General features: G+C 40.8%; 1 protein-coding gene across 2 annotated transcripts in view; it reads right to left on the reverse strand.

Moving 5' to 3' along the window:
* Positions 1 to 1,455: 1,455 nt before the first annotated feature.
* The window catches only part of SYT1 (synaptotagmin 1), a 551,768-nt gene continuing 527,960 nt past the window's right edge, over positions 1,456 to 25,263 (reverse strand). For both annotated transcript variants that reach the window (XM_081083378.1, XM_081083379.1), the window contains 2 exons: positions 9,727 to 9,860; positions 1,456 to 4,513 (listed from right to left, as the gene is read on the reverse strand). In XM_081083378.1, the coding sequence (XP_080939504.1) occupies positions 4,307 to 4,513; positions 9,727 to 9,860 (341 nt within the window). In that variant the 3' untranslated portion in view covers positions 1,456 to 4,306. The remainder of the gene's footprint in view (positions 4,514 to 9,726; positions 9,861 to 25,263) is intronic.

Genomic DNA, 25,263 nt, shown 5'->3' on the forward strand with positions numbered 1-25,263 from the left:
ATATTCTACTTTTATACATAATGCCAAGGAGCTATTTAAGAAAAACAAACAAATGATTATTTTTTGCACCTAATCCTGGTGGACTGCCTCCAGCATCCTTTTCTCAGCTTGCACTGAGCGCTCTGCCAGTCATCCTCGGAGTGTGCGGTAGCTAAGTGGCCCTCCCCGACTGTCGAGCCGTGTTAGCTGAGTGCCATCTCTACGTGGCGGTGCCTAACGAAAGCTGGCTGAAGCGAGTAGGATGTAGCCAGCAGTCGAAGACCTTACCGTGGGGAAACTTGAAGCCTTGTTAAATGAGGTATTTTTTGTCACAGTCTGGCCTCCACACTGGGATAACTCCTTCCGGTTCCGTTAGCATGTCCCTCTGGCGTTGTCCTCTCTAGGAAACTTTTGTTCATATCGCTCCCTCACCCCAAAGAATGTGTTATGAGATGGGTTCCCCAGGATGCAGATTCTCGGGTGAAGGGGTCTCACTGGGGAGTGCTCTTGGAAGTAACCCCTGTAAAGGAGCTAGGGAAACTGGGAGGAAGAATTTGCACTGCAGTGCAGCTGCAAGAGCATTCTCAGCTAACCCTGGGGCTGTGAGACTGAGATGGCGCCTTCGAGAGATCCCGTGAGGCCACGGATGTGGGCTGCCCGGGGAGGATGCGTGGTCTCCTAAGTCAGGCAGCTTCCTCAGGGAAGGTCAGAAGGACACAGCTGTGAGCTGTCAGCAGTGCAACAGGGGAGTCAGGGCAGCACACCAGGGTGTCCGCTGTGATTGGTCTAGTGCAGTGGTGGGCAAACTGCAGCTCTTGAGCCACATGTGGCTCTTTGGCCCCTTGAGTGTGGCTCTTCCACAAAATACCATGTGTGGGCGCGCACGTACAGTGCGATTGAAACTTCGTGGCCCATGAACAGAAGTCGGGGACCGAGGTGCACAGCGCAGTGTATTGTAATGGTGCCTTTCTACGTCTGCCTGAGACTGTGGGCTCAGGGACAGGAGGACCTCCTTACATCACTCATCGTATCTCCAGCATCCAGTAAAAACATGGCATTTAGTGGAGGAAAGATATTTACTTTTATCTCTAGGAATTGCAGCAGGTAGGGTATTTAACATCATGCTGCCCTCCAAAAATGGGGTTTAAAAACCTGACTTTCAATCCCAGTCTGGAGAGGCTGTGTGGCTCAGGCTCTAGCGTGCAAACCCTGGAGGACATAGTTTGAGCACAGCAGGAGGCCTGATGCTGCGCCAGGTGGATTGACCAGAAACAGAGAAACATGCTGAGACGGACGCTGCCAGGAGCTCTGGCCGCATGCGCTCCGGGCACTGTGTCCCTGCAGCCGCTGTGTTCCCAGCCAGGAACCGAGGCAGCGCTCGGTGCATGTTGATCTGCCTCTGGCCCCAGAGTCCACGGGCCATCGACCGACCCCTAGAGTCAGGCAAGAAAAGGAGTTGAAAGGTGGCACAACATCAACAGGAAATAAAACATTTTTATTGAATATCCGGGTAATATGTGAAGTTATTTTTAACAACGATCAGAAAACTACTGTGGAATTCACTACACGAAGTGAAACAAAATTTAAACCACCTCATCAAAAATGAAGGTAAAATACAGCTAAAGTAGTGGGCTCGCGGGCCACGAGCCATATGGCAGAAGGAAACACCCCAACATTTCTACAAGATACAGAGAAAACCCACACATAGAAACACTCAAGCAGGCAGTAAATATACACAAAGGCAACTAGGATCTTTCTAGAGCATCCGATTCTAACACTTTACACAGCTTTGTCAGAAAGGTACATCTGGCTTATCTGAGGGCGAATCTTGGTCTTAGAGCAGGTTCGGTCACTGACTTGTGAGAGATGGTATAGTACCAACTGATTCAGTGGCAACAAGACCCCATGTCTGGCAGTGTTGCAAGAGAATGCATTAGTAGGACTTGAATGCAAGAAGTCATGTGTCTTCGGCAGCTTGAGCCTGCTTGTTTTGAAGTACTGTTTCAGTGTAAACAACGTAAAGCTGAATACAATAAAATGAGATGTCAGTTTCTGGTATTTCAGGAATTTTTACAAGTCAATCAGCTCCCTCTCTTTGATTGTGTTTGGTCCTTTACAATGGAAAGATTCTCATTTGACTCTTCCGTTCAAACTGGTATCTAGTCTTACATCAAACCGTCCACATTTTCTAATATCTATGTTTTTCTTTCTTTCTTTTTTAAGTGTGGACCACCTACCGAAGAGGGAGATGTTATTCTTTTGTCCTTTTTGTCTGTCCCAGTTCTAGAGTTTGCTATCACTGGTCTGAAAGGTCAAAGGGTATGCCTCTTCTTTGATGAGGAAAGAATAATGACGAGAATTCAGGAAACCACTAACCCCATGTTCCAAGCCTCCCACCAGCCCTATTTGAATTCTCTTTGTGTGGTTAAAAAAAAGTGTGGCATGATACCCTCAAGTCTTCTGCCTCGTTTTCCTCCACTATGTTTTGATATTGGTGGCGATCAACTCCCACCTCGGCACATCCCGACTCTCCGTGGCCTGGAGTTCCAATGGGCTGCAGAAGTGAGAGGGAGAAAAGACTCGATGCAGTGTGACAACACTGCAGAGTGGTTGTCTGCCATCATGGGGGAAATATGGACTATTGCACAGTGCTTGACAAAATGCTGTGTCCCACCCCGTCCTGTGTATCTTCCTTGTCCTATGCATAGCTTTTCAGTTCTGAGTTGGTCCTTTGTAACGAGAACTGTTTGTGCTACACACTTCGGGCAGTGCAGCAGAGGGAATGGCAGTATTGTGTACAATATCACTACGGGATAAATTGAGTGCTATCCACTGAGGAAACTACGTGTCTAAGCACACAAGGCAGTCACAGTGTTACACAGAGCAGTCCTTGAAGACTCTTATGGAATGACTAGTAGCTTCATAATAGTGCCATTTACTACATAATAACATTGAAAACATTTAAAAACTCCTCCTAAGTCAAGCATCTAGAATACATAAGAGGTTGCTTCAGTTTTCTAGAACTTGTTCTTGGTTTTGTGTCACCTTTTTTTTAAAGGACAAATTAAAACTTCTTTAAGTAAAAAGAGCATATAAAAAAGATCACTAGCTGTCTGTTTTGGCTTAATCGAAGTGCATTCAGAACTATGGCTAATTGTTTGCTTTTCATCTTTTGATGGGATTACAATACTGTCTGTGTACCACAAAGTAACTTTGTGTAATAAGCACAGATTGCTGTGTTAAAAATATCCTGCATTCCTTCTAATCTGGTTTTGTGTAATAAAATATCTTGTTACAAAGTCTAGTGTGCAAATGTTTTGGAATTATTAGCTGTGTGAAATCTGGAACAGAATTCACAGGATGCACATTTTGTATAAAGGTGATAATGGAGAGCTACTTGTTTCTTTTGAAATAGTCAGGCAATATTTCAGAAATGCTGACTTCCCCCCTCAGCATCTTCCCACCCACCCCCATCCCTAAACAAATGCACACACACATGCACACACGCGCACACACACATACACACAACACCGTCAAGTTGCTACTCTATATGCAATAACCTGAAATCATTGACTCCTGTTCGGTTGCTCCTTCAAATGTAAGAGTGAAGCCCTGGTTTTAGCTTTGTAGATATGTACAGACAGATGCTGTTCTGTTTTGTGGCTATACTTCCTGGAGGTCAGCCTGGATGCTGCTCAGATCATGCTAATTTGCCTGTGAAGAAATTCTACAAAATTGGACGCACCCACCAAATATGTGGTGTAAGTGGATCTTGGTACTCAAATGATTCAATAGAAAGCTCAGGTTTAAGTTGTCCTTTAAGGTGTCAGTTTCACTGTACTAGTGCCTTACAAGTTGATATTTTTGCTGGGAATGCAGACGATACTATATTTACCATATACTAGTAATATATTATCAGCTCTCCTATATCTCAGTCAATTTACATAGTTTAAAATAGAACATCTTATTAAAAACATCTAGATATACACAGATTAGGAAACGCTTACAACATACAAATACACAAACTAGAAATAAATCTTTAGCATACTGGTATGTACAACTGTGTGATACAATAAATAAGTTCAGTCATGCTCTATCTACACATCATATTGCTTAAAAGAAGAGTAGATTTGGAGGGCAGTTGTATGATGAAGGACTCAGGGGCTCTCTACCTTTAAATTTGTGCAAATTAAAACAGGATTTGAAGTACCACTGAACTGTGTCAGGAACGCATGGCTGGAAAAACGCAAGGACCCATATTACTGAGGTATTTACAGATACTGGCTAAAGAGCACTATGTGGGCAGATGCAGAAAGGCTTCTTTCCTTTACTTCTTGATGGCCAGCATGGCGTCAACTTCCTCCTCTACCTGTAGGGTGTGCCATTGGGCAATGGGTCGCCTGGGGTTGGCCAGCATGTCTGACCAATGTCGCAGCTCGGCCCCGGTGCTGTTGTAGCCCACAAAGACTTTGCCGATGGCATCGTTCTTGCCAATCTTGTCATAGTCCAAAACAGTTACCACCACTTGCACTTTCTGAAAGAGGACACGAAATAAACATTAATCATCCAGCCCTGGAGATACCTCCCTATTACAAAGCTTCCTTGAGAGCTAAGGAATTGGAAATAGGAAGACTCCGTTTCCAAGCATGTGAAAATGACTTGAATATGATGTGATCCCTATTTTGCCATCATTACATCATCATCACCACTATTATTATCATTGTCATCACCTTCAAAATACTCAGTAAATGTTCATTTTTAGTATGTATTTGGTACTCTTCTAAGTCTTTTACATACACTGCTCAGGCACTTTTCACAATAGAGCAGTGGTTCTCAATCTTCCTAATGCTGCAACCCTTTAACCCTTTTCGGTCCAACCTGGAGGCTGACTCGACAGACCAGCCGCTAGGAGCAGGTCCAATGTCGAGCAATAAGAACATTAAAAAGTTCAACATTCAATCCCGTCAATTAATTTGGACCAGACTGTTTGAATTCCAAAAATAACATTGGACTGCAAAGGGTAAATACAGTTCCTCATGTTGTGGTGACCCCCAACCATAAAATTATTTTCGTTGCTACTTCATAACTGTAATTTTGCTACTGTTATGAATCGTAATGTAAATATCTGATAGGCAGGATGTATTTCCATTGTTACAAATTGAACATAATTAAAGCATAGTGATTAATCACAAAAACAATATGTAATTATATATGTGTTTTCTGATGGTCTTAGGCGACCCCTGTGAAAGGGTCGTTTGACCCCCAAAGGGTCGCGACCCACAGGTTGAGAACCGCTGCAAAAGAGTCTATTAGTATTGCCATTCTATAGAGAAGAGATGGAGCTCAGAGAAGGTAAGAAGCCGGCCTGAGGTCATAGAAGGAATGAGTCTTTTGGTTCCCAGAGTCCATGCTGTAAACCACATGCTCTGCTGCTGGTGTCAACTCGTATTCATCTATGAATGCATTTGTTTCAGTTGTCTCATCCGGGAAATTTCTGACATTGACACTCAGACCATTCTTTTTCTGGTTACAATTCCCAAAGCAGCCATGACAGCAATCCCACTCTGTGGGGAGGGGGAGAGCCAATATTTTCCATAAAACTAATCTAGAATTTCAGCTGGTCACAAAATTGTTGTGAATATAAGATGTGACCATAGAGTAAAAGTCTTTAAAAAAGTAGTAACTAAGTAAAGATAATATTTTTCATTCATACATGCTTTCAATAAACATTTATTGAGTAAAGCTACTATGAATCCAGCATCAACATCAAATGGAAATAACCTTTTTGGGCCACATAGGATTTTATTTTGGTGATTCCATTAAATTTTGAGGGTTTCTGTAATAACTTACTCTTTTGAACTGACTGAACTGACGAAAGCAAATCCATACCATTATCACATGAAAGAAAGACTTTTTAAAAGCACATTTTAGTTCTGCTTCCTAAGGAATAAATTTATTTAGTCAAAATATGCAATGGCTCCAATCTAGAAATGGAGTGCAAAGATAAAGGAACACTTTAGAGTAAAGTAGAATGCATAACATTTTGTGGCACATTAAAAAGAGCAGAAAATGCAGTGATAGAAGCCAGGGACAGATGGAGCCCAGCGGAGTGCTGGCCCTGTGTAGACCTTGTACTCTGAGGTCTGCGTTCTTGCACCAGTGTGTGGGAGAGGGTGCCCAGGTGCAGGTTCAGATCAGAGAAAATGATCTCTTCTCAAAGTGAAATGTAGAATGTGAAATGCAACACACTGTCGATAAAGGACGCAGACTTCTGTCTTCCTTTGTGCAGCCTGGGATTGTTTTATGGCCAAGGGGATTACCTACCCGCTGGATGGTGTTTGGAACTGAGCTTGGTTTTCAGAAACTCTCCATGCAAACACATCAGGATGCAGTCAGGTTGCAGGGAAGGGGGCGGGGCGTTGGGGACATTGTTCCCAAAGGTAACATGAAAGGAATGGACTTTGATTATTCAGCTCGGAATGTATTGATTAGTAACACTCAACAATATCCTTATGAAGGCGTTGGATTAATCTTTCCAGCCACATGTATAGTTTATACATTTTGGGGGCTTGAGGAAAGGAATGCAACATTTTCATGTGCATTTATAAATTGGCATTTTTTTTCTTCTCGCAGAATGCATATCTTAGGGATAGAAACAGAAAGACAGATAACCCTGTAACTGCAGGAAAGAGGAAACCAAAACCCCTATGATAGCATGTGAAATGCTCAATTACTTTCTCTAGGGAAAGCAAAGATGTGGAAAGCAGCCTGCTGGGAAGGGAAAAATGAAAAGAATACATTGACTTAAGGAGCAGAGGAGGAGGGAGGCAGGTGAGCCCATCCTTCCCGGCCTACTGTACTCTATATGGGGCGCAGGCTCTGTCCTGACAAAATGTTATCTCCTCCAAAATGCTGCCCCGGAAACCCAGCATATGTTCTGTTTTCCATGCACTTCATTTTCAACACGTGTGCATTTGCTGCAATTTATAGTTGAAAAGGGACATTTGTTTTTCAAAAACCGGGTACAGAATTGTCACTCAAAGGGGAAGGTCTACAATAGGATTTTTCATCTCAGTGCCCTGCCTGATATTGTTTTGCGGAATTAAAAAGAACAACAACACCCAAATACCAGGAGGTGTTAGTTTCCATAGGAAAAAGGTCTTAGAACTTGGAAGAGTTCACTGAACAAATATTGCAAGATAAATGGTTGGAGATAATTGGAGGTCTTAGGGGTTTGCCAGTGGGTCCGAAGCAGAGAGCGCACTGGTGCGGACTAGTGAACAAGTAATTGGGGGCAGAAGGCGGTGTCTTCTGCAATGTCATTTACTTATGCAACAGCTGTTGAAAGTAAACAAGGATGTCCACTTTGCTGCCATGTGAAAATGGACATGAGAAATGTAATATAAAAACCGTGAATCAATGTGAGGACAGTGGGATCACTGATTTTTCAAAAACTGCCCTATAGCCTGGCCAGTATGGCTCAGTGGTTGAGCGTCGGCCCATGAACCAGGAGGCTACCGATTGGATTCCAGGTCAGGGCACATGCCCCAGTTTCAGGCTCGATCCCCAGGAGGGGGCTTGCAGGAGGCAGATCTATAATTCTTTCTCATCATTGAAGTTTCTGACTCTCTCGCCCTTCCTCTCTCTGAAATCAATAAAAACATAAAAAAAACCCCAACCAAACAAAAAAACCCCTGCCCTATATAAAACACTAGCTACATGTAGCTGTTTAAGTAAGTGAAAAATAAATGAAGTTCCTTGTTCACACCTGTGACTGACGTGCTTATTGCCCACTTGTGGCTGGTGGCTGCCATATTGGACAGCACAAATGATAAAATATCTCCATCCTTACAGAGTTCTGTTGGACAGTGCTGATTCATATATTGCTTTAATCTACTGTTAGATCCATTTTCTAATAAAATGTTGATTTGAAAAAGAGACAACACTAGCATTGTGAATAGTAATAATGATGGGAACCACTTACTGAGTGTTCCTATGTGCTTGGCACTGTCCAAAGCACTTTCATATGCATAATCTTACTTTGATGTAGATCCTATTATTACTTCTATTTCACATATGAGGAAATTCTAAGACTCAGTTTCCTTATATGTAAAATTGGGATAATAATGGAATCTCTCTCATAAGGTTATTGTAAGGATTAAATGAGATTATATGTATAAAGTGCTTAATGTGGGGCTAGGCACTAAATAAACATACAATAAATGTGGCTATTTTCTTAGCTTTTTTGTAGAATAAAGGTGTGATTCATTCATAAGATTCTGCATTCTAAGAATAGATTAAAAGTAAAAACATGCAACTGAAGAGTATTCATTGACTTGTTATTCTGGGCCTGTAGAGGGCTCCAAGTTGTTTTGATGCCTATCCTTCATTTCTCCTTCAAATATGGACAAACTTTTATATTATGAAAAGATGGACCTATATCAAGTACTTAATAAAAAGTAGTGTTGATTTAAGCATTTTAACTCTCTGATACCCATTAAAAATTACCAATAAATAACCCAAAATCATAGGTTATGAATTTTGGACTCTAAAAGTCTAACTATGGATATGAAGTGAGAAAACCTTAAATAAGTGAGAAAACCTTAAATTAAATTTTATTTAAAAATGGCTGAATAATAAGATCATATGCTATCATTTGGGCTACATGTAGCATCCTATTTTGAACATGTTAACCACAAAGTCTTCTAATATGCTTCCTATCATAACAATTATTATCTGCAAAGTAAGGATTCATTTTTATAAAAATATCCATTCCCTCAGATTCAGAAACAAGGAGCTAAATTTAAACAAATAAAAATACAATTTAGCCTAATTTTTCTTTCTTTCTTTCTTTTTTTTTTTTACAGAGAGGCAGGGAGAGGGATAAAGAGTTAGAAACATCGATGAGAGAGAAACATCGATCAGCTGCCTCCTGCACACCCCCCACTGGGGATGTGCCCGCAACCAAGGTACATGCCCTTGACCGGAATCGAACCTGGGACCCTTCAGTCCGCAGGCCGGTGCTCTATCCACTGAGCCAAACTGGTTAGGGCTAATTTTTCTATTGTTAATTGTCTTTTAAAAAATGTCTTTTTTGATTTTTTTTTTTTTTTTTAGAGAGAGAGGGAGAGAGAGAAACATAGATGTGAGAGAGAAATATTAATTGGTGCCTCCAGCATGCACCCCAACTGGGGAACTTGCAACCTGGCTATGTGCCCTGACTGGGAATCTAACCGGTGACCCCTTTGTGCATGGGACAACATTTAACCAACTGAGCCACACTGGCCAGGGCTGTTAATTGTCTTTTAATAATAAAACTTAAAGATACTGCATATTTAGCGTCAACCAATATACTTCCCTTATTGCTATTTTTTTTTTCTTTCTGTAAAGATGTGCTTAGAAGAATTACATATTATGGCCTGGGAGTAAATAGTGAAAATTCATTTGTTCTGGACCTTTTAATCTTTACAAATATACATTTTGGGTTAGTATAGTTGTTCTATTGATGTCCTTTTTATTTCTGCTCAAGAGAAGGCCAGCTGTGTTTGGCTGATGAGTCAGCACATCCTGGGCTGTGTATTTTAGCTTCTCCTCTTGATGTAGCTTAAGCATCAAATGTGCACGGGAATAAGAATGGCAGTTCTAATGAAGGCATGTGCTCTGATAATGTGCAGTGTCTGTGTGTTTAGCTTGTGTGGTCTGAATAAATAAAATTAAATGGGAAGACAAAATTATGTTTGACATTACCTGGATTTGCTCAAAGGGTACTTCAAAGCTGAATGACTCATTGTAGTAGGGGTTGAGTGTATTCTTTTTAATTGTTGTCTTCTTCTTCTTCAGCCTCTTGCCATTCTGCATCAGATGAATCTTCACATAAGGATCTGAAAAACAGAAGCAAAATGTTTAGGAGATTCAAGACACATATTTTAGATTATAATTTAGCTTATTAAAAGGCCAAGAATTCCCAATAGGAAAATAATTGCATAGCATATAGTTAGTGTTTTTTAAAATTTAATTTTTTATGGAAAGATTATAATCAACCTGTGGGCTATGTTTTTTTGCCATTGTATTGTCAATATTTATAGTTGGATTTATACTATGAGAGCAGTGGTGTGCTGGTAAACCAGATCTTTGGATAAAAAAATAAAATGACTTGACATGTAGCATTTGCCAATCTGTCAGCATAGCTGATTTCAAGCTATGAACAGTTTAATGTCTAAAGTTCTGAATATTTAACAATTGGCTCTTGCGAGCTGGCACTGTATGGAAATAGCTCTTGATAGAGGACAAAGGAGTCGTTTCATTCATTCATTTACTTATTTACTGAACCAATGTTATTTAGACCTTAGGGATTGAGTAGTGAACAAAACAGACCATCCCTGTTTTTATGATGGAACGTCAGACTTGTGCGGGAAATAGACAATAAGCTTGTAAAGAAAAGAAAAGAAATGCACATGAAATTACAAGTTGAGGAGAATGCACTAGAGGAAAAGAACGGGAGAAAGACATGATAGGGACTACCAGGTTCAGTATGGTGAGTCCCAGGTAGGAATGAAATTTTTAGACCATCCACGTAAGGCCTCTCTGGGGAGGTAACTGAGATAAGAAGGTTGGAGGTAAGAAGAGGCTGAGAAAGAGAAAGACAGGAGAGAGGGAAAGAGAGGAGAGGAGAGAGAGCCAGTGGCTGTGCCTGAGCATCCCGAGGTAGAGAGGAGCTTCCAGGGTTCAGGGAAAAGAGAAGAAGCCAGCACACACGCAGGTAATGCGAAAAGGAGCAGAAGATCCCCTTAGCAGCTTCCCCACGGCCTCGTTAGGTAAAGGGAAAGTAAAAAGTAGGTCACTGAAGCAGTGCGATGATTCCCATTGACAGTTCTCAGTACCAATGGGTAACTGACAGACCTTCACGTCACCAAGAACCAATGCTCACGTTCGAGAGGAAAATCTACTGTTTTCTTAAACATTTTTTTTCTACTTTACATATAATGCGTGTTCATTATAGAAAAAAAAAATCAGAAAGCAATGTTAAAAAAAATGAAACTTAAATCACCCATGATTTTATTCTCCTAGTAACTGCTGCTAAGCCTTCCAACATTTCTTCCCTCCCTTTCAAAACATGTACAGCTGGGAGGATCTTGACAGATGATCTGGTCTGCCCACATATTTTTAGAAGATAAAACTGCAGATCAAAAAAATGTTCTTATCTTCCTCTTCCTATCCCCAGTAGAACATAACTCCTGAGGGACAGAAACTTGGTCTGCCATGTTCATTAATTGAATTTACTAAACAGTACCTGGCACTCTTCAGTTTTTGTTGAATGAGTACGTGGAACTTCCTTAGGGCCTCATAATCTGGGTCTCCTTACCTTCAGTCCTGTCTTCTTCCCATTGCCCCAAGGCCCACATTACTTGGGTTTTTCTGTTTTTGTTTGTTTGTTTTTAATGCTACATCCAGTCAAGGGAGATTTTAATCAAAATGAAAAACCAGATATAGAGATGAGAAACAGCTCTGTCAACTAACTAGTTGGTCAGTTTTTTTTTAGGAAAAACACTGTAAATAGTAGCAAAGAAAAGGGGGAATACGGCTTGTGTATGACAGTGTATCTTGCTGTTCACAGCCAAGGTTGATTTTTGGTTCAGAAACCTTGTTTGCTCATGAAGTTCCCTGGCTGCACCATCCTAACCCCTAGTACATCTACAAAATGGGCAAGACTCCAGTTGCTCCTTGGCACTGACTAATATCAAAATACTAAATAACCCCTAAATCAACATTTATGCTTCTTATGTTTGTGAGTTAAAACTTCAACCTAAGGCATAGGTTTTTCTCAAGAGAAACACAATGACTATTTACCTATTCATTTAAGACAGCAAATGACAAGAAAGCTCCTTGTGCATCTGCCATTTGAGTAAGCAAATTGAAACCCCAACAAGATATTAGTAATTTCAGATTTCAGTGTGAGCTCTGAAGTTATGTGATTAATGCCTCGGGGAGAACAAGGTAATGTAGAAAAGGTGATTAGCACTGTCCTTATTGAGGAGGCCAGGTTTGAGCTAAGAACAGAAAGACAGGGGAAGGAGCCAGTCATCTGAAGATGAGGTGGAAGCTTGTATCCTCCAGAAAGAGCTGTACATGTGAGGACCTTAAGGTACCTGTGCTTCCATGAGATCTGAGAGGTAACGCTGCTAACCTGTGACTTTCATGAGCAAATCTGCCAGTTCTAACAATGACTCAGGAGTACTCTGTAATTTCCTATGCTTAACAGAGAGGACAGAAGGCTGGGAGGGGAGCAGGTTTGCTCCTGTTCTAAAGAGGTGGAGTTAGTCTTTGCCTTTGCAGATTCATTCTGACACAGGCACCAAAGCAACTTACTTTGCAGGCAGAATTCACATCCAGCCATGACCACGGGTGGCAGTAACTCAGAGGTCCTATTCTTTTTCACCAAGCTTTATTGAGATACTAGAGGCCCAGTGCATGACATTCGTGCACTGGGGATGAGGGGCGGTCCCTCAGTCCGGCCTGTGCCCTCTTGCAGTCCGGGACCCCTCAGGGGATGTCCATCTGCTGTGCTGGCCAGCCATGAGCCCAGCTTCTGGCTGAGCAGTGTTCCTCCTGTGGGAGCACACTGACCACCAGGCGGCAGCTCCTGCATTGAGCGTGTGCCCTCAGGTGGGCAGTGAACATCAGAGTGACCAGTTGTTCTGCCATTCGGTAGATTTGCATATTAGCCTTCTATTATATAGGATAACTGACATAACACTGTGTAAGTTGAAGATGCACAATGTGATGATTTGAAAACATATGTATTGTGAATGATTACCACAATAAGGTTAGTTAGTACATCCATCACCTCACATAATCACAATTTTGTGTGTGTGGTGAGAACTTTTAAGTTCTACTCTCTTAGTAGCTTTCATATATAAAACATACCATTACCAACTGTAGTCGCCATGTTGTACAGTAGATCCCCAGACCTTAGTCATCTTATAACTGGAAGTTTATATCCCTTGACCAACATCTCCTTCATTCCCCCCAGCTCTTGGCAATCACCATTCTACTCTCTTTCTATGAGCTTGGCATATATATATATATATATATATATATATATATATATCCCACATATAAGTGAGATAATGCAGTATTTGCCTTTCTCTGTCTGACTTATTTCACTTAACATAAAGCCTTCAATGTCTACCCATGCTGTTGCAAATGTCAGGATTTCTTTATTTTTTTTGTGTGGATGAATAATATATATATATTTATATATATATCAACGCATTTTCTTTCCTTTTTATTTTATTTATTGATTTTTAGAGAGAGAGAAAGGAGAAAGAGAGGGAAGGGGAACATTGACTTGTTATTCCACTTATTTATGCATTTATTGGTTGATTCTTTTATGTGCCTTGACTGGGGATTGAACCTGCAACCTTGCCCTTTCATATCTCCCTAAAGGAAACAGGAAATTGGAGCCTTATTGGCCCTTTTAAAGGCACAGAGGAGTAGGTAGGCGGGCCCAGAGGCGAGTGAGTATTTTGCCATGTGGGAACGTGTTGCTGAAACAACCAGGCCCACACCTGACATACTCCTACCACAGGCTGTTCCTCATAGAGAATGTGAAATACTATGTCCTTTAGCCTGAAATGTCATTTCCTTCTTTTTTCATCTAAGTCTGGGTTTAAAAATCACCTCTACCCTGAAGATTTTACTGATGATTTTCTCAGAAACTTTCTCTTTGAAAGACCAACCTTTCTCTGCCCTGTAGGATTGTCTTTTGTGTTTGCACACAGTCCCTATTTTCATTTCCTGGTTTTGGAGGACTTCTGTGGCGATCTCATAACAGATAAATGATATTCCTATGGGAAATGCTTTGAATTCAGAACTACTGGCTTTGAGATGAGTTTGGGAAGACTATCCATCCTCTTGTAACAGGGGGCTTCTTCTGTGACTGTTCCACAAGCTAACACCCCAGCACATTGTCTCGGCCTTCTTCCCGCAGGCAGTTCTGATGTCAAATTATGTCGACTTCATAGAAATATAATTGCAAAACAGCTGGCTGTAAGCAATGATCCTTTTGTCTGAGATACAAAGGGGCCACTAAAGACTTTTTCTATTTACTATGAGAACTAGAAAGCAGCAGTTCAAAGCCGAATAATGCAAGATGCCTGCAGTTTTCATTTCGACAATTTTGCATAATTATACCGTCTTCTTTCTTAACTACCACAATGACCGCGGCCCTTGTAACCTGGCCCTTTCCTTTCAACCAAAGACCTCCCTTAATACAAAACAGCCTCATTTCAGCTGTTTTGTTCAATCCCTCGGAGCCAGGATCCAGTTTCTGAGTGACGTCAGGTATTACTCCTTTCATCCTTTTTCCTTTGTATGATGTTCCCTAAATTTCAACTTATAGTCTTAGATGAGGAAAGTAATACTTGTATCAGCTTGGGTTCTGAATTCCAAGCGACTGAAAAATCCATTTCAAAATGTTATAAATTGGAAAGGTAACTTATTGGTTTATGTAATGGAAAAACCCAGAAGTAGGGCTGTGTGGCAAAGATTATTAATTGTCTCCTAAAATTGATTTTCTCCCTTCTTTTTTAGCAATAAAGCTCCTGGAGTTTTATTGCTAGCTTTACCTGGGCACCAGCTAGAAATATTTATCCCAGACTTTCTTATGACTCACTATGGCCAACTGACTAACTTCTGGCTATTGGAAGTGAATGGAAGTGATGTGTGTAAACTCCACAGCATACCCTTAAAATACTGGCTATTTTGCACTCCACTCCCAATACATTTGGAAATGTCTGGAAACATTTTTGATTGTCATAACTTGGAGGGGAGTGATATGGGCGTTCAGTGGGTAGAAACCAGGGACTCTGCCAAACATCCTGCAATGTATATGACATCCTCAATAGAAAAGAATTATCAGGCTCAAAATGTCAATAGAACTGAAATAGATAAACTCTGTCTTAAAAATAAGCTTTATACCCTCCACTCTTCCTCCCTCCCTCCCTCCCTCCCTCCCTCCCTCCCTCCCTCCCTCCCTCCCTTCCTTCCTTCCTTCCTTCCTTCCTTCCTTCCTTCCTTCCTTCCAACCGAAACATGAATGTGATGGGATCACTGACCCAGCCTTTACCTTGCAATATGATGGCAATACTTTAAGATGGCGATTTTCAACCTGTGACTCGCAAGAATTTTTAAAACATGCAATACCTGACTATTTAGTCAGGGGCACTTACCTCTTTCCCCTTAGACTGCCAAATAAAAAAAATGACAACAGCCAACACAACAATAGCCATCAGCATGAATGAGTCAAAAATTATACCTTTTTTTCTTGACATATCAGCAAAAAACATAATATACTTTTTTGGTGCACCACAGAATTTTAGTAATTAGTTTGTGTGTGCCAGGAAATGAAAAAGCGTGCAAATCGCTATTCTAGGAGGACAGATCAACAAGTTAGAAGATCCTGGGGCCCTAGTCGACCTCACAGCCCCTAAATGCCAACCGGTTTTGCTCACCTACCCACCCATTTACAGACCTGACGGTGATAACGAATTTCCCACAGGCACTATCTATTTGAACCACTGCATTTTGGTGTTTCTTTGTTACATCAGTCCAGTCCATTCTCTGTCTGGTACAGATTCAACAATATCAGCGAGGTCCCAGGTTTGCCTGTGTCTCTGCTCTGTTTTCCATGGAGTCCTCCTCCAAGTCTACATGGAGGCCGCCCAGGACACCCTAAGCTTCCCTCTTCAGGATGTAAATGACTGTACCAGCTGCAAGTCTTAGATCATCACACTGTCCCATACAAAGGAGAGTCCCCAGGAAAAGCTCATGGTTAGACTGATTGGACTAATGTAGACAACACACCTTCTTTCTATTAATCCCTGAGATGAAGAGAATTCGATAAGCTAGGTTGACTTAGTCCTGGGTCATGTGTCCATCCCCAAACCAATCAGGAGGGACAGGGGTCCTACCTCTGGAGCTGGGAGTAGGCTCAACTCTAGTCTAAGCACAAGGCTCAGAATGGAATATGGTGGTTCCTTAAACAGGAAGTAGAGACTGGGCAACAGAAGTTGGGAGGCAACCAACCAATGTTTATAGAGTTTCTCAACCTGGGTCTCTAGGATCCCATCCCTGTCTAAACCCGGCAGTGCACATACACTTTTTTTGTGTGGAGACACTCCTTTCCACTTGAGATCAAATTCCTGGTGATGAGCCACCAGCACTTGTGTAGAGTGGTCCTACAACACGGCCAGTTGAGGATTCAGTTTCTTTGCCCACTGCAGCATTTTCTTGAGTAACGTCTATCCCACCAGCAAACCAAGCACTTAATAGTATGCAAATAATTGAACAGTAATAGGCTTCTCAGAGCAAACAAGCCCCATTGCCATCACTGGCAGTTACAACATATTTACTTTGGGGGTTGTTGTTTTTAATAAGTAATTTACAAGTACTTAGAGAAGACTACATTGCAGAGCATATGTGTCTTTATGGTTTAAAATGCTCCCTGTAATGTTAAGGATGCAGCATTAAAAATATATTCTGGGGACATTTTCTATGTGAGCACATAATTTAAAAATGAATTTACATTAGTTAAGTGCAGTGTTTGCTAAAAGAAAACAACACTCCATAAGCGACTGCCACAGAGAAAATTTTAATGAGAAAGATCATAAAATAGCAAAGGCTGATTTAGTTCATTAATGGTGGCAGAGTGCTTCGAGGAGACAAACACATCGATGCAAAAGCTGTTACTATGAATTCAATGGAAAGCATTTTTGGCCATGGTGGAGGAAGCCACTGGATTCCGGCAGTCACTTCTAACGTTGCCAAATGGGCTGTCCATGACGGCCAGCCCCTGGACTACCAATGTAGGAATGCCAGTCCAGAAGCTTGGGACCAGGGTTACGGCAAAGAAAGATTTCACGGATGTGGCCTGTTTCCCAGCAGGTGAAAGAGCAGTGTGAGGGGTGAGCTTCACACATAGTGGAGGAAGGAGTACATTATGTTTGCAAAATCCAGAGCTTTTCTGTTCAGTTTCTGCAGTTGGAACATCTTTCAGGAAGGGCCAGCGCGTGAGGGCAGAAGCGGTAGTGATTACGTTTGGTTCCTTCCTGATGACTACAAAGAGTTTGGTGGGATGACCAAGCATAAACTGTATGAGCTGGTGAAGGGGAACGAAAACAGTCAAAGGATTCAGTTAGGCAAACAAAATGGCGAGTGGCACATTCTGACTTTTTTTCACCCCCTGGGGATTTGTATTGGCCTTTTATTCATGCTGGATGAAGGGTCATTAGTAAAATCTTTCTTTTTTTTTTTTACAATAATATAAAGCATTTCTACTTGATAAAAAAACATTGGTAACAATGTTACTTGGTAACATGGCTAGGATTTTTAAGCACATGTAATATAACAAATGGATGCCACTCCTTATCCACAGAGATAGTTTCCAGGCAATTCAAGTTGAGCACAAAATGAAAACAACGTGAGAATAGAGATCCCCTTATACATAATACGTGGAGTTACTTGGTGCTCCCTAGTGGGTCACCTCAGGCTCAGCCAGCTCTCAGGTTGGGTTAGCCAGGATCAATTTACTCTCATTATCTCCCTGTTCTTTGCAGGTACTTGCTTTAAAATGTCGACATATCTTCTAAACAATCTGCCATCGAAGCATTAGAAAGCTTATGGCGTGAAACTGTCTTAGGATAATTGAAGGGGAGATTGGAAATGTTTCCAGTGGGACTGGAGGAATCTCTCCCCATGTCCTAATTTTGAATTGTTCCTAGAACATGTCAAGGGTCTGGACACATCTCCTAAGGAGGGAGGGAATGGCCCCTCCATTTTCTTAGCTGAAATGTCTCAGTGCTTCTGCTCCAAAGGAAAATGCTTTAATGTTTTCCGGAGGATTTCTTTCTCTTTGCTGTTTCTCCTCCTGCCTTTAGGTGACATTGTTGAGTCTGTGGACCCAGAAGAAGGAGAATGATGCAGCTTTCATTTCCCCTTTGGAAAAGAGATAGTGATTTTAAGATGAAGAATATTGTGGGTAACCCAGGCTTTCCACCTTTGGCTTGAGATTTTTACAATATGAATAATGTATGTCCTTTCTACAAAAAGACTTTGCATGCCCTGGTTGGCTTGTTATTAGGTTTCTTTATTTGACTGTTGATTTCCCTTCTCCTTCCAGGGAGATATTTCATTTTACTAGTAATTCATTGATGGCCAAATATGGTTCTCTTTCATAAAGCTGTGAAGCTCTGTTTGAAATCAGCTGGTGCTCTGTCAATTCCAAAGAACTCCGTGTATACAATAACACTATTGTGAGTTTTTACTGAGATCTGAAATACTGATATGCTCATCTCTTTTTCTCTTTCCACTGCCACATATAAATGTATAATTTTATAAAAGGAATACAATGATATTTGACTTATGCAGAGAGGGAAAGAGATAACTAGATGGATTGTCTTTTTTTGAACTTGTTTTTTTCCTTCGGCCTTTCCAGTCTTCCTGTGCCTAATGGAATTTCCTGGTTACCTTAATGTGATTTCTGTAAATAGGTGACCATCTTAACCATCTTCAGATTAGTCGAGAAGATTAGTAGCTTTGTAGGGGAGATCAGCTTCTGGCTTGGTAATTTGGTTTTCTTACAACATTGTAAGGAGAAAATGAAAATAAACTATGGCTTCAATATTATACTGCATGTTGCAAAATGACGGGGTAATACTCTGTAGTGATTTCACGACTTTATGAAGCAAATTTGTAATTAAAGTCAGTCATTGCATATCAGTATTTCAGATCTCAGTAAAAACTCACAATAGTGTTATTGTATACACTGATTTTGTTGGAATTGACATCACCCAAGATACTTCCTCCCTAAATTTGGGAGAAGTGAGAGTTGGGGTGTTAGAGTTAGTCAAATTCTTTATAAAGAAAATTCTATGGCATGGTTTAATTCTTTGCAAGATTCCATAGCCACATACTAAATGGTCACAGAGGGGGCCCAGAGGTGCCAATTAGAGCTGCTCTTATTTTCCCAACATTTTCCTCTTTCTTGAGTCACAGGCATTCTACAGGCTGATATCTTTCACCTGATGACTTTTAGTCTAAAATAACTTAAATGGTTAATACATTCTTCTTGATATTATTCCTTAGCTCTGTAGTACAGAACACATCCATCCATCTATCCATCCATCCATCCATCCATCCATCCATCCATCCATCCATCCATCTATCCATCCACTTAATCACTCATTTACTGAGTGCTTATTATGTGCCAGGTATCTATCTTTCAGCCAGTGTCCTGTTCAGTCCTGTTTCCCCATGCTTGTCACAGAGCCTGGCACATGGTAGGCATCCAGTAAAATATTTGCTAAATGACTGAATAAAACATGGATGTATAAATATCTACTGAGCAACTCTTAGGGAAGAGAATGAGGAGATACAGAAAATTATAGAAACCAGTTTGTTTTCAAAGAGCTTGCGGTTCAGTTGGGAAGAGCAGACATCAATGGCCAAAAAGTTACGTTGAAAACAACCCACATACTTCTGCAGTAGGAAAGGTAGCATAAGGCAGGGTATGTTTTCTTGCTAAATAATTTGTATGGCAATGACCGTGAGAGAAATTCCAAGCAGATAGACACTCTTCACTCAGTTGGAAATACTTAGTTTGAATTCAAGGCTCTACATTTAGGGAGTCCAAACAAGTGTCATGAAGAGAGAACTAACATTCTGTTAATTAAAAACCCGTTAGCTCTCCTATCTTTCTCTCCCTCCATGTTCACATTTGAATGTATAGTTTTAGAAAAGAAATACAATGGTATTTGAATAGTCTTTAGACTTATGTAGAGAGGGAAAGAGGTCACTAGATGGACTGTCTTTTATTGAACTTGATTTTTCCTTTGGCCTTTCCAGTCTTCCCGTCCAGAATGGAATTTCATGGTTACCTGAATGTGATTTTCATAAATAGGTGACCATCTTAACCATCTTAAATAAAATGGAATTTTGTATGATGTGCAGCATTTTATAGTTTTTGTAACATTTTCAGGACCCAGGTTAAGACTACAAAAGTAAGTCCATATACCATATGTCTAAATTTTATCTTCTAGTCTCATATCTCAACAAACAGATATTCATAATGATCAGGAAATTCAGTTTTAAACTAAGAATTCTCAGACTCCCGAGGTTCTAAAATGGAACCTGGCAATGTGGGAGAGTTTGCTCCCAACCCGACCCTGTCCCCTTTCCTTCTCACTGTCAGCTCCAATGTGCACGGTAAGAAGTTACACATACGCAAATGGGGATGCCCCAGCTTGTATATCTGAGCTCCATTCACCAGTCCTTAAAAGCTGCTCCTTAGCCACCTCTCAACCATGGGGTACGCACCTGCCCTCAGGTGGCTATATTTAGGGAAAAGAACTTCAAAGACCTTGTCAATCAACTTTTGATCATTTGGGCAAGGAAGCCTGGTTCTCAAGTGCCCGGAGCCTGCCCTAGAATGGAGTTGGGGTGCAGCCTCCAGAAGAGTATGTGCTGTTGGTCTTGTGGACCATCCACCCCCTGGAAGTGTAGCTAGACGAGAACCAGAGGGGGGCCCTCTAAACTCGGCTCCTGGCTGGGTCCCTTCTTGTCCACATTTAAGGGATGCACTGCATATGCTTTACAATTTTTAAAAAGCTCTTAGCAGGCACGGTACCATTCACTCTCTAGAGTTTCTCTTACTTATTCCTCATGACCACCTGAGAGGCAGACACTGTCACCTGCTCTTTACAGCTGGGAAACCTGACATTAACTAAGTAGTCCACAGTCATACAGTTGATGCTTGTTATGATAGAGGTCCTGAGACTTGGAACATTTATCCTAATTCAGCACTCATACACATTATCAATTTCAGCCTATATATATTACACAGGAAGGAATGATTGAATCATGGTATATCTCCTTATGTTATTGTCAACCTAGTAACTATACTGTAACTTCAGTGCTCACATTTCTTAACTAGACCACTAGACCCTGGATGGTCTGGCTTGTCCCCACCTCTGCAGCTTCCCCTCTCAGGACGCCCCCCCTCGCTGCCTCTGCTCCAGCCGCACTGTCCCTTCAGCACCTTGAATACACTGTTTCCTCCCTCTTTCGGGGTCTCATGCCTGGAATGCCTCCTCTTCATGTCCCTACTTCACGCCTCTTTCATGAAGCTCAGCTCTAGTACCACTTCTTCATGGATTCTCTGACTCTCCATTTTAAGGCAGCCTCTCCTTTCACAGTCCTCATAAAGGATGGCTGTATTCCACGGAGAGGATGGCAGATGGGCCTCAGTGAAAACGCTGGACTCACCCAACATCCCGCCCCTGAGCGTCTCATCAGAAACACTCAACAGGTGCTGCTCCAGAGTGACTAGAGCGGGACAGGAATGACCAGCTGGAACACATGTAGCGAGTTAATGCAATGATTTGCATTTGGTCTTTAACTAGCAGTTAAAGACCTAAGTTTTCTGAGAGGAGAGGGTATAAAACTATGGCATCCTTTTGGAGAAAAGCTATTCCACATCATTCTCCAGGAGATTGTGCCTATTTGTAAAGCAAGTTGATCTAGCAAAAGGCTCTGAAATATGTTTTTTCCCCTTGAATAACCGCCTGCAGTATGGACGAGGTTAGAACATTCTGTTCTCATTCTTCCCAGTTTAGCTTCAGGGTGGGAAGGGTTGCTACTGCTAAATGCTAAGCGCTGTCATCTCTAGGAGAGAAGATTAGATACAGAGGAAATATTTTAAAGTGAGCTCATGATTTTCCTTGAAAATCCATCCAAGAGAATGCAGAGTGCATTAATTGAGTGGACTTATTGGGCAGAGTCAGAGGTCTGATTTTGTATCTTGGTAGAAATATCTGGGTGATTACAATTCTAAGTCCAGTTTCAATGGGTTAATTCTTACCAAGTAGTGCTAGGTCTGAAGATACAAAAACCTCACAGCTTGTTACTTAATCTGGAGGCCATTTTAAAGAGACAGTTAAATATCTTTATTAAACAAATGAATAAGAGGGCAGACATTATGTTCTAAGAGAAGCTACCATTTATGGGCTGTGAATTAAGTAGAAAACACTCTGTGTTTTTAATGCCTCTTTTAGGAAATGGTCTAAATGAATCAGGGCCATACCCCAGTAAGCAGCATTCATGCTTTTTAGGTAAAACCGTTCCTATACAACTCGATTAGATGGAGAGACATCAACATTTTATTTATTTGTGTTTTTTTTTTTAAATCTTTACTGTTGAAAGTATTACATATGTCTCTCCTTTCCCCCCATTGACCTCCTCTAGTCGGCTCCTGCCCCCTCCCCCCACCTGCCCCAGGCCTTCACTACCCTATTTTCTGTGTCCATGGGTTATGCATATAAGATTAGAAGTTCTTTGGTTGATCTCTACCCACCCACCCTCCCCTGCCTTCCCTCCGAGATTTTCCAGTCTGGTCCATGCCTCTATGTCTCTGGATCTATTTTCTTCATCAGTTTATTTTGTTCATTAGATTCCACATATGAGTGAGATCATGTGATACTTGTCTTTCTCTCTGACTGGCTTATTTCGCTTTGCATAATACTCTCCAGGTACTTCCATGCTGTCTCAAAGGGTACAAGATCAATTTGTCCTAGATTTTCTGGAGTTAAAATTTAGTTAAGAAATTATTAATTAAAATATCAGTATATTTTCTTCTTTAAAATATTGAAAGAGAAAATTGTCAAATGAAATGCTCTTCAGACCTAGAGCATTTTCAACATGGCAGTAAGATCATGGCAGTGAAACTAAAGAAGTTAGTGAGGTAACTAATATGAATTTGGTATTTGCCCTCAGTTCAGAACAATTAGGCATAAAGACAGGTCTATAGTGCAGAATGGAAAACAGTGCCTAAATGAGTTAACTGACCTTGATTCAAGATGCTCTGTAGAGAACAGACTCACTGTACATGGTTTTTAAAAAGGGAGATTCCTACATAATCTTGCTAGAAGGCCATTGTGATTGTGAATAGATGAAAACTGAGTTGTAGAACATGACTAAAGAGGTTTTAAAAGTTCTTGGAGGGCATATTATGTGTTGAGTCAGGCTTATTGAGCATTCATCATATGTCAGCACTTTGTTAGGTAATATGAGAAGATGGTAAAATATATGGCCCCCTTGCTATTACCTGGAGGAAGTTATAATGAGAGATGAGAGTAGAAAAAGGAATTCACCTGGAAACATTAGAACAAATATAAAAATGACATAAAATATGGCCGTGGTAAATCAGAAGAAGGACAGTAGGTCTGTTTTCCTATTTGGGGTAATACTTGGCTTATGTTGTTACTGCTTCTTTGATTATAATAAAGGTTCAGTATTTATCACTTGAATTTGCAGTATCACTGTAGTTAGAGTGGTATCAGAATTTTCTCAAAAAAAAAAAAAAAGAGGCAGCAGCTGAATAGGCAGTAGATAGCACAATGATTAATGAAAAACATTTAAACTTAAAAACGTAAGCCAGATCTGCATATAATCACAAGCTTCACAGAAAAATGGGAGACCAAAAAGAGGTTAGAGAATAGACTTTGTGGCATAATTCTGAGGAAATCAAATTAGCCATCAAAATAGTCACAGTATTATTGAGGAATTTTTAATGACCAGTTAATTGGTTTGTTAAAATTGATCCTTACCAACTACCTGTCAACCACACTCCAGCACCCCTAGAAAATCCTCAAAAAACAGAGGCTGAGCCAGAAAAAGATGATATGTTAATACTGTTGAGAAATCAATGCAACCATGGCCGTGCAAATTGTTGAAAGAGGAAAGATGTCCATATGCTTATACCTGCTGTTGTTTGTACTACCTTCTGTAGTCTAGGAGAGCGTGAGGACAATTGCCACTTCACGAAAACATTTGAAGTCCTAATTATGGACAAATCTACACACACACACACACACACACACACACACACACCCGACATCTATGGCATTTGTTTGTAAAGGCACCTTCAGGGAAAGAGCATCATTCGTTTGCCCAGCTCTCTCTATGGTTATTTGTTTTCTGGCAATGCAGAAATTCCTCTAAATAGGTCATCACACTACTGATAATCATCTCCACGGTAACCAGCGTTCAAGGCAACTGGCTGAGGATTACATTTCTGGAGGGGGGAAATTACATTAGAGGCACGCTAGTCACACAAGAAGATGCAATCTAGTGACATTCAAATTCTCTTATAAGTACAGCATTTATCAAATATTCTCTTCATAATCTGAATTAAGTATGATTTATTCGGGAGACATTGCAGGTAATGCTAAGTCTCATGGTTTGCAGTTAAGGACACAAGTGTTTGATGGTTTCTTTGACTATTTCAGTTAAGCAAATAGGTCTAGAGTAGTGGTTCTCAACCTTCCTAATGCCGCGACCCTTTAATACAGTTCCTCATGTTGTGGTGATCCCCAACTTCATTGTTACAAATTGAATATAATTAAAGCATAGTTATTAATCACAAAAACAACATGTGATTATATATGTGTTTTCCGATGGTCTTAGGCGACCCCTGTGAAAGGGTCGTTCGACCCCCAAAGGGTTCGCGACCCACAGGTTGAGAACCGCTGGTCTAGAGGCTTGGGGTTTCTAATGCTAACACAAACCTCATATCTCAAAGCCTAGGGATAGGTATTTATTCTCACTCCTGTTTCTGCCTGCCACTATCTGCATAGGTTTGACACATTCAGGAGAGAGCTTGGATTCTTATGGGATTGTGTAAGAGCCATCTTGAGCATTAGGTATCATGACATTGAAGAATTCTTCTGACAAATGTGTTCTGTAGATATGAGGAAATGCATTTTTCAGTGTCCAGGATAAGACTAACTAATTTCTTAGAAGTCCTTGAAAGTTCAAGTCCTTGTTTTGTAACCAAGAGAATCTGGCCCATAACCCAACCAAATGACTTCAGCTTTAGGCTTTTTTTATTTTTATTTTTTTATCTGTGTCTTAAAGTACTTGAGTAGTTCTGAGAAAGGAGCTATTTCATGGTGATCTTATATTTGAGACCATAGGTAGGGTTTTAAAAGAACTAGCTAAGAGAACTAGTTGAGGCTTCCAGCTCAAGCTTGATAGTGACAACAGATCATAGAATCTTCCTTTCTCTCTCACACAAGTAAAATGCCAATAAGAAGCACTAGCTCCTACCTCCTCAACAATAAATCAACCACCAAAGTACGACTTGATAACATAAATACCCCAAACAAAGCATGAACATCTGCACACACACACGCATGCCAACTGCTGACCAAGGAAAGAAAAGAGGCTGGA

The sequence above is a fragment of the Myotis nattereri genome (genome assembly GCF_964212035.1).
Source record: "Myotis nattereri genome assembly, chromosome: 2".
Taxonomy (NCBI): Eukaryota; Metazoa; Chordata; class Mammalia; order Chiroptera; family Vespertilionidae; genus Myotis; species Myotis nattereri.